Here is a 14799-nt window from a genome sequence, read left to right on the forward strand (position 1 = left end):
GGATAGACTCATTAAATGTCCATCACAGTATTGAAGGTTCCACTGGTCCAGGATGAGAAATAACGCCAAACACGCATGCTGAAGTCAAAGAAATACAATTTTATTTAAGTGTAAACAAAAAGCCATCAACAAAAAAACTGCATAGGAAATGTTTAAAGTCCAAAGAGTACAGCACGAGCAGCAGGTGGCCAAAAATATTATAGTCTCCCTTTGCCTTATTTAGACTGAAGACCTGACATCTGCACTTCCACTCAGCACAAAGTGTGTGTTGAACAGAGACAGGCAAACACCCACACACACACACACACACACCCACATGCACACACATACACACACGATGGCCCTGAATGAGGAAGTGCCAGCAGCACTCATCTAAACTCAGCAGGCCACACCCACTCGCGCTGCCTCCTGGACTGTGAGGGTTACATTCAGTGAAAGTCTGCTTTGACAACAGATGCACAAACAACAGCCACGCTTCTCCACGCTGCCGGACCATCACGATGGGATGAAAGAAGGGCAGGCAGACCCCCCCGCCCCCCCCTCCATCCGGACAGATGTTTACGCTGGTTGACGCCACCCAATGCTAGAAATATTGCTGAGGTGGCGATGAATGTGGAATTGTGCGGCGGTCCAGCAGCGGGTTTGTAAAGAGCGACCATCGGCCGGATGTCATTGAACCCTTTTCTTCACAAAATACATTCTAAAAGGGCCAATGAGCATCAGGTGGTGCGTGGTATTTGTACTTTTATATGTAAAAGAAACAAAAAAAAATTGGGGGAAGTTAATCAAAAGCAATATTTCAGATTGAGATTTAAAACTTTTTTTTTTAGATTTCAATGGACACACAAAACAATCAGACTAGCACTAAGGTTCAAAACGGGGAAAGGGAAGAAGAAAGGGGCGGGGGTTGTCTACTTTATTTCTATGGGACACATTTCATTGAGACACCAGCAGGACAGGGCTGCTGAGAACTACCTGAGATATATTTTATTTCCTTTCTAAATTTTCACCAACCATATTTTTTTGTCTTTATTTTCGATTATACAATCATTAAAAAGGAGGTCTACGACCTCGCACACATCACCCGGTGCAGCTTTACTTTTTTTCCTCTCTTAAAAGTCACGAGAGGCCAGAAATCAGACGGGTGGGGGGACACGCGCGCACTCAAGAGTGCAGTCAACCAGTCACATGATCGGCAGCCATCACCTCACACTTCCTGGATTGTCACCAAGAGGAAGTTGGCTGCTGGTTTGTGCTGGACGAGCCGAACTGGTGGTCATGTGACGGTGACGGGGGTGGGGGGGGCTCCCAATTAGTTCCCCCGTGTGGATTAATCAATCAATACAGAAAGAAGGAAGTTTTAGGAACTTCCGCAAGTAAAGGCGCCCGATCTGGGAGGCACGCAAAAGAAGCCTCAAGGTGGTTTTCGGCCTCCAATGTTTGTTCAAGGGGAAGTCAACTCCAAAAAAATCTTTACAATAATAAGTTCTCTGCCGTCCCTGATTCATATTGCATTTGTGGAATGTGAATCAAGTAGCAAAATCCACTCATTCCCAGCATCTGCGGGGGCAGCCATTTTCCTACTTTGTCGACTGAAAATGACATCACAGTTGCTCAGGTAACGGCCAATCACAGCTCACCTGTTGTTGTTGGTTTTTTAAGCTGAGCTATGATTGGTCGTTATCTGAGCCCAGTGCAAATGCGATGCCATTTTCAAGTTGACAACAAGCGGCAAAATGGCCGCCACCGGAGATGGGTTAAAAACAGGTGGATTTTGCCACCAACGAATGGCGTGTTTCTACTCGTGGGGGCGCATACTTTATTGTCAAGAAAACTTTTGGCTTGACTTCTCCTTCCAAGAACTGAGGCATGGCTGACTGAACAGGTTGCGCTCGGGCGGGGCCTCTCGAGAGAACAGCCAATACAATCGCAAAAGGTCAATCCCAGCCTAGCGCAAACATGGTCGTCTTTGGGTACACTTCCTGGTACGATCAATCTCCCAAAAAGTCAGCTACCCGCCCAGTTTTCCCCAACATCCATCCACAAAAACAAAACAAACAAAAAAAACTTCAGTATGATAAGGATTTTTTTTTTAAAGCATGCAACAAAATGAAAAAAGTAAATAAAAGGTTTAAAATACGTTTTTCCTCTTAAAGAGTGAAGACCTAAGGATCTTAAAGATAGAACTCTGCAATCTTTGTTTTCCGAAAAAGGACGCAGACACGGATGAAACACAGTAATACTGAAAACGCAAAAACAAGCCGACTGTTGTTGTTCCTCCTCCCATGTGCTAATTCGGAAACATTTTTCGTTACTTATGTTAACAACTGTTGGCACCGCAGTCGAGACGAATCCGGCCGCGTGCATAAATATCGGTAAGTTGTGCTGAAAGTTGAGGTAATTTGTGTCATTCTTGTGCGACGAGTCAAGTTTCTAAACGCTCCCTTCACTCACCCAACCCCCCCCCCCCCCCTTTTGCGCGCGCTAGCAAAAAAGCACAAAGCGGAAATCTGCGGAGTTGGTCGTCGTGAGGTAAAAGATAATCAGGGCCCAGCCCTCGTAAGTGCATCCCATCAGAGAGCCGCAGGATTTAAACCCGGCTGCCCGACTCACTCAACGTTTATATCTTTGATATCCTGGTCCGGTGACGTTATGTCGTCATCAACAACAGCGTGGTCCTTGGCACAGAACTCTCAGAGATCATTTTGGCACTATGCTATTGACGGAAACATTTGGTTTGGTTGGTGATTTTTTTTTTTTAGAAATAAAAAGGCAATGAATCATACAGCAAAGTCAAACCAAGCGAAAAAAAAGCTGCTGGAGGTTGCGAAATGGGGACACGCGACTACAACACAAGTTTTCAACAGCGCCACAATCTTTGGTCCTTGAGCTACGGGACATGCACTGTACTGCAACGCAGCAGTCAAAGAATGAGGTATATATATATCTCAGGGTCCCCCCCCCCCAAAAAAAAAAGCCTGGCGGCACGCTTTGGGGGGAAACCCTGCTTTTGAGGTATGCAAACATGTAAACACACAAAATCAAAATGAGGTATTCAAATGGGAACGACACAAATTTGAGGTATATGAAAGTGAACAGTAGCTACAAAGAGAATTGAGACGAGGCCCACGAGGTAACCCGACACTGAGGTCGAATCAACGTATTCCGTTAGAGGGGTGTCGGTCGGGATCATGTGCGGGACAGGTCCTCTCCTCAGAGAAGAGAGCCCGTCAGGTGAAACTTTCCACAGTTTTGGCTCGAACGAGGAAGCCACTAGCAGAACATGAATTGTCGAGTGCGTTCAAGTGGGGCACAGATTGAAATCAGGGCAAGCATCCAACCGGTGCCCCGACGGATTCGTGGTTTTGCTCACAAGGGGTGTTTTCAGGGCGCCCTCGGATTGTTCCACATAAGCGGGTCTAAAAGGGGGGGGGGGGGGGAGGGGAGGGTTCTCTTTGGTTTTCTATACGGCTGGACGTAGGTTTCAAACGGGATGTCAAAGTACTCGTGCAGTGTCAGCGACCAAACTCCACGAGTTTCCCCAGCAACGATGATTATTGAGGAACTTTTTTATAAATGCCAGTTGTTTTTTTTTTTTTAAGTTGGCCTCTGTGCAGATATTCTAACTTTGGTTGAATCTAGTAGTTGGTCTTTAGACCTCCATCTTTAGAGGATTGGTCTACTAGCGCAAAGGTCTGGTGACGCCTCCTCAGACCTGAGCGTTAATAAATTGGGGCGAGCTTTTGCGGCCACGCCCCTTTTCGTTGGGACTTGAAGAGGGCGGGGGCTTTCATCCAAAAGGATTGCAAAGTGAACCGCCACATATTCGCGGGTTCGGGCATTCGCAAAGGGTGGCCGAGGAATGCGAACGCCATGTTTGTTGAAGTCGGTTTGAGCTTCAACGAGACAAAAGTAGTGCTTGCCAGCATCTACTGTAGGCGATTTCAACCCTTACAGGGGGTGTCGATTCATGGTGGATTTCCGATATTTGAGGCCAGGCTCCGTATATATCGTATCCCGGCGCGAGTAGGACGGGTTCACGCCATTAAGTCTTAAGTCTATCTGATGTTCGAATTTTTGTCCTCTGGACTGTGTACTTCGGAGGCTTTTGTCAAACACTGCCTCGGGAAAAAGGTGTCATTCAACTATGATTAGATCTCTACGTTAGGATCCCTAATAGATCCTGATCTTCAAAAACGTACCCCACCCCCACATCTATTTGTGGGTCCTCCCCTTTTGGAGGAGAACAGGCCGTCCTTGCATACTAAAATCTTTGCATCCTAGTTGGACATGCAGTCGACTGGATTTTTACGCGAATCCAGTCCCCCAAAAAAAAAAAAATAATAATAATAAAAAAAAAGTTATTTTGGGGCCTTGTGTAAAGTGGACAAACAAATCGTATAATGTCATCACAGGCCTGATCTGATATATTGAACCCAAGTAAGAGTGAAGCTTAAAAATAGGCCCGAAAAGCAATGATCATTTCAAATCAGCCGATACGATTTACCTGAGCTAAGAATTCTTTACATCATGTCATTGTGGCATTTTCTTCCCGCATTCTGCTTGGGCCTTAATGCGTACGCAAACTCAAGCATAGTGATGAGGTGGTCAATAGATTCGCCCAAAAAAACAAAAAACAAACAAAAACAAAAACCTGATGGAAACTATGAAGGCATTACAGTACTAATTCCTAATTCCTTTTTTTTTTTCTCTTTTCTTTTTTTTTTTTGCAATGCCTTCTACTGAGAGTGAATCATGTAGCCTCGACAGCGGTCTGAGTATTGTCTCAGCAACAACATTCAGGAGGTTCACTTAACTCATTTAAAAAGTTGCACAGCATTAATTCCATTACTCCCGTGCAAATAAATCGACTTGAAGAGTCTATTTTTCTTATTTTTTGTCTCTTAAATAAAAACTATAGAGGTAGGCGTTTCTTCTTCTTTGTAAAACTTCACGGACTAATAAACCTCTGCTCGGTGACTATGAGTACATTCGTAAAGAGCTAAATGAGGTAGGTGTGGAGCAGAGGGTACGAGGTTTCAAGAAAAGTGAGAAATTCCCTGAGAAGGATACTCGAGAAGAGCTTGCAGAAAGAATAGAGCAGCTGACCGCGAGGAAGGGAAAAATGTTTTGCTACTGATTATCCATTTTTGTTGAGGTCCTCGTTGAAATCGGTCAGATTGACAGTTTGAGTGGGGGGGAAAAAAAAAAAATTCAGTTTTGACTTCCCTTCTCATCAACATGCTCTCAATCTTCTGAGCTCTCCTCCTCCCATTGCGTCCGTTTTTTTGATTCATTCTCTCGCCTCCATTTGCTTTGTTGAGAAAAAAGAAAGAAAAACAAAAAATCGGCAAAAGGCCAAATAGAGGGAGCGAATGTTCCGTTTCTAGAACTTGAGGATCCGATTATTCCCAAAGTCCACCACGACGATGACCCCGTCCGGCGTCACGGCCACCCCGGAGGGACGATCCATCTGTCCGAAGCCGCTCCCCTGGGTTCCAAATTTGCATAAGAAGTTCCCGTTGGGCTCAAACACTTGCACGCGGTGGTTGCGCGAGTCCGCCACGATGATTCGGTTCTCCTGGTCCACGGCCACGCCTTGGGGCCTCAGGAACTGGCCGTTGCCGATGCCCTCGGAGCCCAGGAAGCGGGCCGACTGGCAGTCGGGCCGGATGACCAGGAGCCGGTGGTTGTTGAAATCGGTGACCACCAGGTGGTCCTCGTGGTTGAAGGCCACGCCTCTGGGCGAGTCAAAGTGTTTCCACAGAGCCCCCTCAAAGCCGTACTTGTTGAGAAACGAGCCGTCGGGGGAAAATAGCTGCACGCGGTGGTTCCTGGTGTCGGAAACCAAGATCTTACCCTCGGAGTTGACAGCCACATCCCAGGGATAGTTGAACTGCCCGTTCTTGGTCCCCTTCTCCCCAAACTTCAGCAGGAACTGGCCCTCAAAAGTAAACACCTGTCAAGGAAAGCAAATGCGTCAAGGGCGTGACCCGTTTACTTGGGGGAGGAGCCAACGGCCGAGGAGCGCAGACATTTGCCGCCACCGATGTTTACATTTGTCGGCGTGTGTGCGTTTGGAAGCGTTCAGAGGTTGTTGATTGGAGCAACATTTTGTACCTGCACACGGTGATTGTCTTTGTCGGCCACAATGATTCGTCTCTGGCTGTCGCAGGCGACCCCGGCCGGACGATCGAACTGACCGGGTCGAGACCCCAGAGAGCCAAACTTGTGGTGGAACGCGCCGCAGGGCTTGAATATCTGGAGATGGCCGGGAACAAGTGGCATACAATTACATTTGGATGAAGTGGACGCTAAATGTCACTTGAAAGCATTGTTGTATTCAGTTGAATGCGTTTTGCGATTCATTTGATTGAAATTCATTTTATTGTGTGCTCTTTCTTTCTTTCTTTCTTTCTTTACAAATGAAAAAAAAGAAAAGTTGCCAATCATTTCTTGCAATTTTAAGGTGAAATGCTATATTTGAATATATTCTTTATTTTCTATAAAATCATCCGTCAATCGTTTAATAAAAAATTTAAAATAAAGACTCAAAAGGACTAGTGATATTGGTGGCTGCTCGAGAATTGATTACCAACTCGTACTGGTGTTGGTCTGAAAAAAGTGGTACCGAAAATGTAATGTTCAAAATCAGCAGGTCCTTTCAATCATCATTCCTGATCAAATGTCTACAGGATGTCAACATTTAAACTTTTAAAAAGGAAAGTCAACCCCCAAAACATTTATTGATAATAATATGTTTTATGCAGCCCCACGAGTCTAAATACGGTATTGTGGTTAATATTGCGTAACAGCAACATCTAGCAGTTTTTAATCAATATCAGAAGGCGGCCATTTTGCCACTTGCCCGTCGAATGAAAATGACATCCCAGTTGCTTGGGTGTCGGGTAACAACCAATCACAGCTCAGCTTCAGAAAACAGGTGAGCTGTGATTGGTCGTTGCCTGAGCAACTGTGATGTCATCTTCAGTCGACAGCAAGTGGCAAAATGGCCGCCCCCTGAGATTGATAAAAACCGCTGGATTTAGCTTCACAACTCTTATTCAATAAATGTAATATGAATCAGAGTGTCATGTTTCGACTAGTGAGGTCACATACAACATATTATTGTCGAGAAATGTTTAAGGTTGACTTCCCGCTTGAAAAGGAAGTGCTGCAGGGTCGCCTGCGAAGTGCTAACAAATGTAGCAAGTAAAGGTTTTCTACCTGTATGCGGTTGTTGCTGCGGTCTGCCACCACCACGTATCCCTCCTTGTCCACGCTGATCCCCCAGGGACGACACAGCTGACCGTCACCCTCGCCCTCGCCCCCGAACGATGACACTTGGGAACCCAGGGAGCCGTAGCTTCGTCCCGATTTCACAAACACCTTGAAGGGGCTGCCCTGAATGTGCTGGTTGCACACCAACACCGACACGAGGTGCTCCCCCTCACTTTTGGCCACGTAGCTAACCGTGTACGAGCCGTTCTGGTGGTCGGTCACGTTGGCGGCCGACAGGTTGGCGTCGGCGACGGACATGACCATGGCGGTCACCATGTCGCCGCCGGAGAGGCGGGGCTCGCCGTCGTGGTCGTATCCGATCACAGTAAACGCTGCGTGCTTGCCACGGAGCGCGCCGTTGAGACCGTCGCCGTGCGCTTTGGTGACGGGGGCGAAGGCTCCGCTGCTGATCAGGCCCATGGATTGGATGGCTATGTATAAAGCCTGCGGGAACAATTCAAAATGGAGTTCAAATGTGTGAAAGGAGTTAGAAATGAAATATTTGCACAGTTGTAACAAAAATCGTTTTTGTTTTGTTTTTATATTTATTTTTTAAAATATATATATTTTTTAATATTTTTTTTAAGATTGACCTGGTCTGGAGGAGTGAACATGAAACGGTCGTCCTCCTGCGGCTGCATCAGGCCCCTCAGTGCTTTCAGTTCATGGATTTGGGTGAGCATTCGCTCGCGCGCCAGCAGCACGTCGATGTGGCGGCCCTCGTCCAGCACCTGGCTGACGGCGGCGATGGTGCTGTCCAACTTGGTCAGACTCTGGTGCAGTTTCTCCACCTGCAGGTACAGCGACTTGGCTTTCAGCTGCCGGATCTTCTCCAACTGAGGGGGAAGGCGGAGAGGTTGAGGATCAATTAGCAGCAAAAAAAAGGGTTTCAAACTGACATTTAATTGGACAAAAAATATGAAATATTAAAGGTTTAAAGAGCTGTTACTTTTTTTTTAAGATTGAAAAAAAACCCTACTTTTCTTCTTTGTCTTTTTTTTTTATTACAATAAATGTTTTTGCTGATCTATCTATGTCAGTGACATATAATGACAGACAGAAAAATAAAATGCTCTTCCATTATATGGCAGATGGTAAAAATGAATCTGTTTAGCCACTTATTGACTAAACGGGTTAATATTACCATTATCCAATATCTGTCACTGACATAGATAGATGAGCAAAGTTGTTTGTAAAAATAAAAGGAATTCAGTGGCATATAATGACAGACAGAAACATTTTGTGCAAGGCCCAGATTACACACTGAGCATTTTTAAATTATATATATATATCAATAACAATTAAATTAAATGGAGACAAGGCCATCGTTATTTCGGTGTGTGTACTTGCGGTGACATTTTTTGGCCTTGGCACAATACCGGTTGAGAAAACAACAACATGTCCGTCCACTAGATGGCAACAGTGCGCAGAATTGGCTTTAGTCACAACGTAAACGACTTCAAGTGCAGCGCCTGAGCGGTCGAAGCTTTTTAATTATGATGTACTTTGCCCATGATGTTTGTGATGCCACAGGTCAGATTGTATGACGGCAAAAAGGGGAGTGTCACATGATACAGGGATGACATGATATTATTTAGTTCTCTTGAAGGTGATGGCAGAAACTGAGAAGCAAGGATTGGTCTCTCAATTTAGCATCACCCAACAAAAAGCGTTTTTTTTTTTTTTTTTTAACACAATAGGCTGACTGCCATCAATAGTAAGGGACACTTTCTAGTCCCTCCCTACTCAGGCTCTAAAAGAGCGCTTCTTTGTTGAATCTTGGCCCGAGTAGAAGTGCAATTTGCACTTGTGAGAGCACATTTACACTTTATAGTCCCACGAAGACAAAGCTCCTTGTTGGCCTTTCTGATGAAGAGGAGCGTCGGGGAAGACGCAAAGATAAATAAAGGACTTTGCTAATTTCTTTGCGGAAGCATTTGCCAGCACAACTCCCCGTCCTTCACTCCCACACATTACGCACGCGTCACCGGTTACGCTCATCGGTAATGAGTGTCGCAGTTGCGATTGGAGCATCTTCCCGGATTTGTTTCCTCAGACAATGCGACCCCGCTCATCACGCTCAGCGGCGGGAAGCTCCCGCCTGAGCCAATGGGCTCATCTCGTGTGATTCATTGCTCATCTCATGAGCTTTTGTAGTTTGTCCGTTTCGCTTAAGCATCTTTTATCAATGAATGTCTCCGTGATGCTAAATGGACTGTAAAACGAGCTGTCAGCAAAAGGAGGGAAGAGGCTTAAAATGTGTGGCGCTCTTGTTCTGGTTTGCAGTCCAGAAAGAAAAATCACCTTTTGCTCGTTTATTTTTTTATTTTTTGCGACAGACATTCAATAATCGAAAACAGAGGCTCTCATCTTGAACAGATCAGCAGAGTTCTCCTGCAGACTTCTCGGGTTTCAGGCACAGACTAAGCTCTGTGGCATTCCTCTTAAGTCCGCACTCCTTGTAGGAAACCGGAGAATTTACCGCAGCGCAAACCAGCCTGACATCTTTTTTTCATGGCTAAAGGATTCAATTGAATTAAAGTGACATTTACAGCCACATCCAAAACCATAAATACATCCATGTGCTCTAGCCGGGATCCAAATCTCCACAAGCGCGGCTGTGGACAACTTTAATCGGCCTGTCCTGACAAAATTCATAGGAGTGAGGTTTGAATTGTTATTTTTTTACGATGAGCTGGTCTCCACTTAGAAAGTTGCAATGTATATAACATGTCCAGGCCAAGTTGACATCTCCACCACACCCTCAGCAGAAAGAGAAACTGGATCGAGCGGGCGAGCAACAGCAAATGCATCAAGAACGAAAATATTCCAAACGCAACTCAAAACCATAAACCGTACGCGACATTGTCACGGGGGGTCGTACGACGCCCATCCGCACCTCCCCTACTTTAACGCGCAGCTTTTCACCTGGCCCGACTGGTATTCCCGCCGCCACTCTCGCCGGCATTCCTTCAAGTTTAGTAAGCAGACTAAGAGAAGGCGCACGGCATCGCTCGCAAATCTCGCTGACAACTTGCCCTCATAAACGCAACGGCTACAAGTGGCGAGAGAAATCTCGGAAAATGTCCTCACCGATGAGTCTTTCTAGAACATTTCGGTCTACAACAAGCTGAAATCAAAAGCTAGCACTTAAAAAAAAAAAAAAAAAAAACCCCTTACCGGAAAAAAAAGTAACAGAAGCAAATAGAGGAAATAATTTTCTTCTTTACTTGGAGCAGGGGTGGGCACACTCCGGGGTCCTGCAGGTTTTGGATGATTCCCTTCTCCAACACAGCTGATATATGATTAGCTCATCAGTCAATGATGCGTTGCAGCAGGGAAACAAACGCCTTTGAGGACCGAGTTTGCCCACCACCGACTTAAGAGGGAAGTCAAATCAAACGTTTTCTTAAAAACATGGTCTGTGTGCCCCCCACTAGTCTCAACACAGCATTCTGATCAATATTGCATTTATGGAATATTCATTGAGCAGCAAAATGCGCCCGCTTTTATCCAATCTCAAGGGGCGGCCATTTTGTCACTTGCTGTCGACTGAAAATGACATCACGGTTGCTCAAGGCTCAGATAACGACCAATCACGGCGCATGCGACTTCCGCGAGCCGAGCCGTGATCGTGTCATTACCTGAGCTACTGCGATTTCATTTTCAGTCAAACAGCAAATGGCAAAATGGCCGCCCTCTGAGATGGATACAAACTGGTGGATTTTGCTACCTAATTCGTATAATATGAATCAGAATATCGTGTTTGCACTGGCGGGGCTGCATAGAACATATTATTGGATTGCATTTTTCAGGGTTGGCTTCTCCTTTAAGGATACAACAAAAAAAAAATGGTATTTGCACACATGACAACTTGTTGTCAGGCAGGTTTTGCAAGGAAAACCCCCCACATTTAAAAGAAAAAAAGAAGAAAAAAAAGCCGTGTTTCTGAGGATGTGTTCCACCTGGTGGAGCCAGTCATGAAAAGTACTGACTGATAAATAATGACATAGGTGGTGGGCACTTCCTATTCCCCCCTTTTCACACTGTTGCTGAAAGCTTGCCATAATCCATAGACTGACGCGTGAAAATTAAACAAATAATGACACCCAAAAACGAAAAAAGCGGTTTACCTTCCACAGTAGTTCACACTCTCTCTCCTCCAGGGCTTTCTTGTGTCTGAGGACCAGGGCCTTCACTTCCGTCTGCACCACCTTAGCCTTAATCTCCACCTGCTCCGCCATGGCCTGGACCTTCTCCATGCTCAGCTGGAGGGGAAAAACAACACACACATGTGATGCGGTCTAACTGATTTAAAAAAAAAAAGAAAAAGGAAAGGAGGATGCAAACCGGCATGCTGTGGATGTTGCGATGAGATGAAACAAAAGTATTTTCCAATTGGCAAACACAGAGCAAGAACAGAGTTAATGCTAACTTGCTAACTCAACTTTTGCAACGTGTAGATGAGCATCGTCTTTTTTGGGCGACATTCACTCTGTGCTCATTTTTCTTGTCATACGGGAAAGGCTCCTTTTTTGAAAAGTTGCTAAATATAGCAACAGAGTCGTTTGCAACCACGTTGTTAGGGTAACGTCAGTGAGGTCAGGCTTTGACCTACGGAAGTAGCTCAAAATATATATTTATTCAACACATCCTGACAAATAATTTGAATGAACTATGTTAGCCCGGCCACAAGGAGGAACAATTTTTCAGTTAAACAACGGAGAAAAAAAAAAGCAAGTTTTGAGAAAGTGCCCAAAGATAATTTGCATATTGATCTGTTGACAATATGATCCAATATTTATCCGGCTGCTCCTTTGGCGTTTTGTGGGAGGTCAGCGGGTGAGGCAGACCTCACAGGGACAAAAGGGGAGGTGGCAGGAGAAGGCTGCCTTTGTGATACTGGCCGCAGGGCTCAAAGGTCAGCTAAACCTTACAGGTCATGATCTGCAACCTCTCTTGTCTCAGGACGCATACCACACTCCCCCCCTCCCCCTCTTCAATCCCCGCCAGAACAAAGACCGGCAGCTGGGATTTTTTTTCCCCTCTTCTTTGCTGGACCATCTGAAGAGACATCTAAATTAAGTCTTCTGAGGGAAACAGAAATGCAGCGATAGCCACGACTTAATTTCACAGTTACGCAGACAATCGCGTCAAAATTGGTCATATTCCGAGATGTGTTCAGTATTTTGTAGTTTTTTCCAACTACCGCTCTCTTTCTTCTTCGTATTATTTGGCAGTGTTGATCATGCTGCCTCTCACAGGTCACCCTTGGTACTACACACGTCTGGTTTTGGGGGGGGGGGGAGATTTGTCGTATATGGTGCGCGCTGTGGTTATCTCGACGACACCAAACGAGTCACTATTACCATATTCTGCCTTTCTGACTTCCCCATTTCACACCCCAAAATTTAGATTGTGCTCTTCACTTAATATTCATTCATGTTACGCTGTTAGAAATGCGTTTTAGTCAAACTCTCACTTTTTTTTTTCTCCAATATACATTTTAAATTGAAGCAGACAATATACATGCAAACAGCAAAATAATTTTTACTTAGTATTTAATAAGCACCAAAGTGGACCTTCAGTTAGCAAGATGATAGACTTAGCAAGCGGACTTGTATTGTTAAATCTGAAAAAAAAATTTTTAATGAAAAATAAATATATACAAAAAATATAATATAAATATATATATATATATATATATATATATATATATATATATATATATATATATATATATAAATAATGACAAGGTGGTAACTTCAGGGACACATGCAAAAACTCGGTTTAATATGATAATGAAAATAGACATATGATGAAAATGACAAACTTTTTTTCAAACAACAATCAAACCATGTGAAAAAAATATTTGAAATCTGCTTTCAAGTCATGACAGCCCAAACGACCCCCCCCCCCCCCCCCCCGCAACTAGTACTGCATGCTGTTTCTTACGTTTAAAAAATGGTTACGATGTTCAAAAATCGATATGCATTCCCCACCTTAAATGACTATTCGACACAAATGCAACATTTGGTGATTCTTGCCCTCGCTTACAATCGTTGTGGGCTCTCTAACTCTTTTGCGCATATTTCCAGCAGAGCGCAGCTTGGCTACACAAAGAGGGTCAAAGTGACCAATCAGACGGCAGTGGGGACAGAGCTCGGGCCAACCGGGAGAGAGTCACAAGACCAGGGTCAGAGGTCAAGGAAGATAATGGGGGGGGGGGGGGGGGGGTGGAGCGGGCGGAAATTTCCTACCTCAGGGTAGAGGAGTGTGTGTGTGCGTGTTTACATTATTATCTGGCGTCAGCATTTACTCCTGCTGTGACCTCCGACAGAATGAACAAGCAAACACTAAGCAGCCGCACAACAACGTATCGCCAGATGGTCGGCTAGATTCTCTTGAAGCTCAGCTGCTAGCTCGAGACCCTGGATTCCCCCCCCCCCAAAAAAAAAACATCAAACGTGGGCTCTTGTGGGACCTGGTTTCGGTTTCAAAGTCTGCTCCACGTGGCGACTGGCGAGCGCTCTGACATTTGCCGGAGAGACGCTCAGCGTTGTGCCGAGGTTTCGGGAATTTGGGGAAGACCCCGAGTGAACCCGTAGCCGCACATGCATGAGCGAGTCACACAGATGTAGGTCACCGAGATAGGGAGAGGCGGGGCACAGGTTCTGCTGAGGAAATCGTGTGCGCCCGCATTGTAACGTGACCTTAGATAGCATTTCATGTTTCCACCATGTCCGACCAAGGTCATAAGTGTGTGTTCTAAGAGGACTGGCTGATAAGAGAGTTGACTTAAAGAGAGCACTTATCGGTTGGAATGTTGACCGTCTTTTTAGATGCTTGACAGACAGAGACAATAAAAATATTTTCAATGAAAGAAAAAAAAAAAAAAGTTGGGAAAAAAACAAACACTTTTTCGGAAAAATTTGAAGCTTATTTCAGACGTTCAATTAAAAACTGAAATGCTATCGATTCTAACCTAAAGCCAACACCCAAAAAGCTAAAACTATACAAGAAACAAAATTGGTCAAAACGTTTCATATGATCAATTGAACGACTGAAACGGATTGAGATGCAGCGACATATAACAATTGAATACATATATTGAAAGAATGACATCACCTACCACTTACTTTTCAATTGTATGATTTTATGACTTTCCAAAAGTTACGTCAACCGAAAGCTGACGCTAATCAAGTTTCCAAACTGAGCAGGCGGCGCTTATAATTAAATGGCAAATGAAAATGGCGCCTCGCTGCAATACTTTTAAATAAATCCACCAGGGATTATCAGGATTTTGAAAAAAAAAAATACAATTAATAATAATAATAATAATAATAATAATTCATGGCATTTTCATGAGGAGGATATATTTTATGGCAGCTTTCTGGATTTTTTTTTTTAGGAATATTGCATACAATTTAACAACATGATTAATACATGTTAATGGAGTGAGTAATTCAAATTAGGATTAATTTCCCTCCCATCCATTCCATAAGGACCTAAATGAAG

General features: G+C 44.5%; 1 protein-coding gene across 1 annotated transcript in view; it reads right to left on the reverse strand.

The window, feature by feature from the left end:
• Positions 1-79: 79 nt before the first annotated feature.
• Positions 80-14799, reverse strand: part of trim71 (tripartite motif containing 71, E3 ubiquitin protein ligase) — a 29509-nt gene continuing 14789 nt past the window's right edge. The window contains exons 3-7 of the mRNA XM_086063400.1: positions 11415-11549; positions 7875-8117; positions 7228-7725; positions 6121-6261; positions 80-5959 (exon numbers count right to left, since the gene is read on the reverse strand). Coding sequence (XP_085919526.1) covers positions 5387-5959; positions 6121-6261; positions 7228-7725; positions 7875-8117; positions 11415-11549 — 1590 coding nt within the window. The 3' untranslated portion in view covers positions 80-5386. The remainder of the gene's footprint in view (positions 5960-6120; positions 6262-7227; positions 7726-7874; positions 8118-11414; positions 11550-14799) is intronic.

Source organism: Leptonotus elevatus, chromosome 19 (assembly GCF_054856555.1).
Source record: "Leptonotus elevatus isolate MCC_2025b chromosome 19, RoL_Lele_1.0, whole genome shotgun sequence".
Classification (NCBI taxonomy): domain Eukaryota; kingdom Metazoa; phylum Chordata; class Actinopteri; order Syngnathiformes; family Syngnathidae; genus Leptonotus; species Leptonotus elevatus.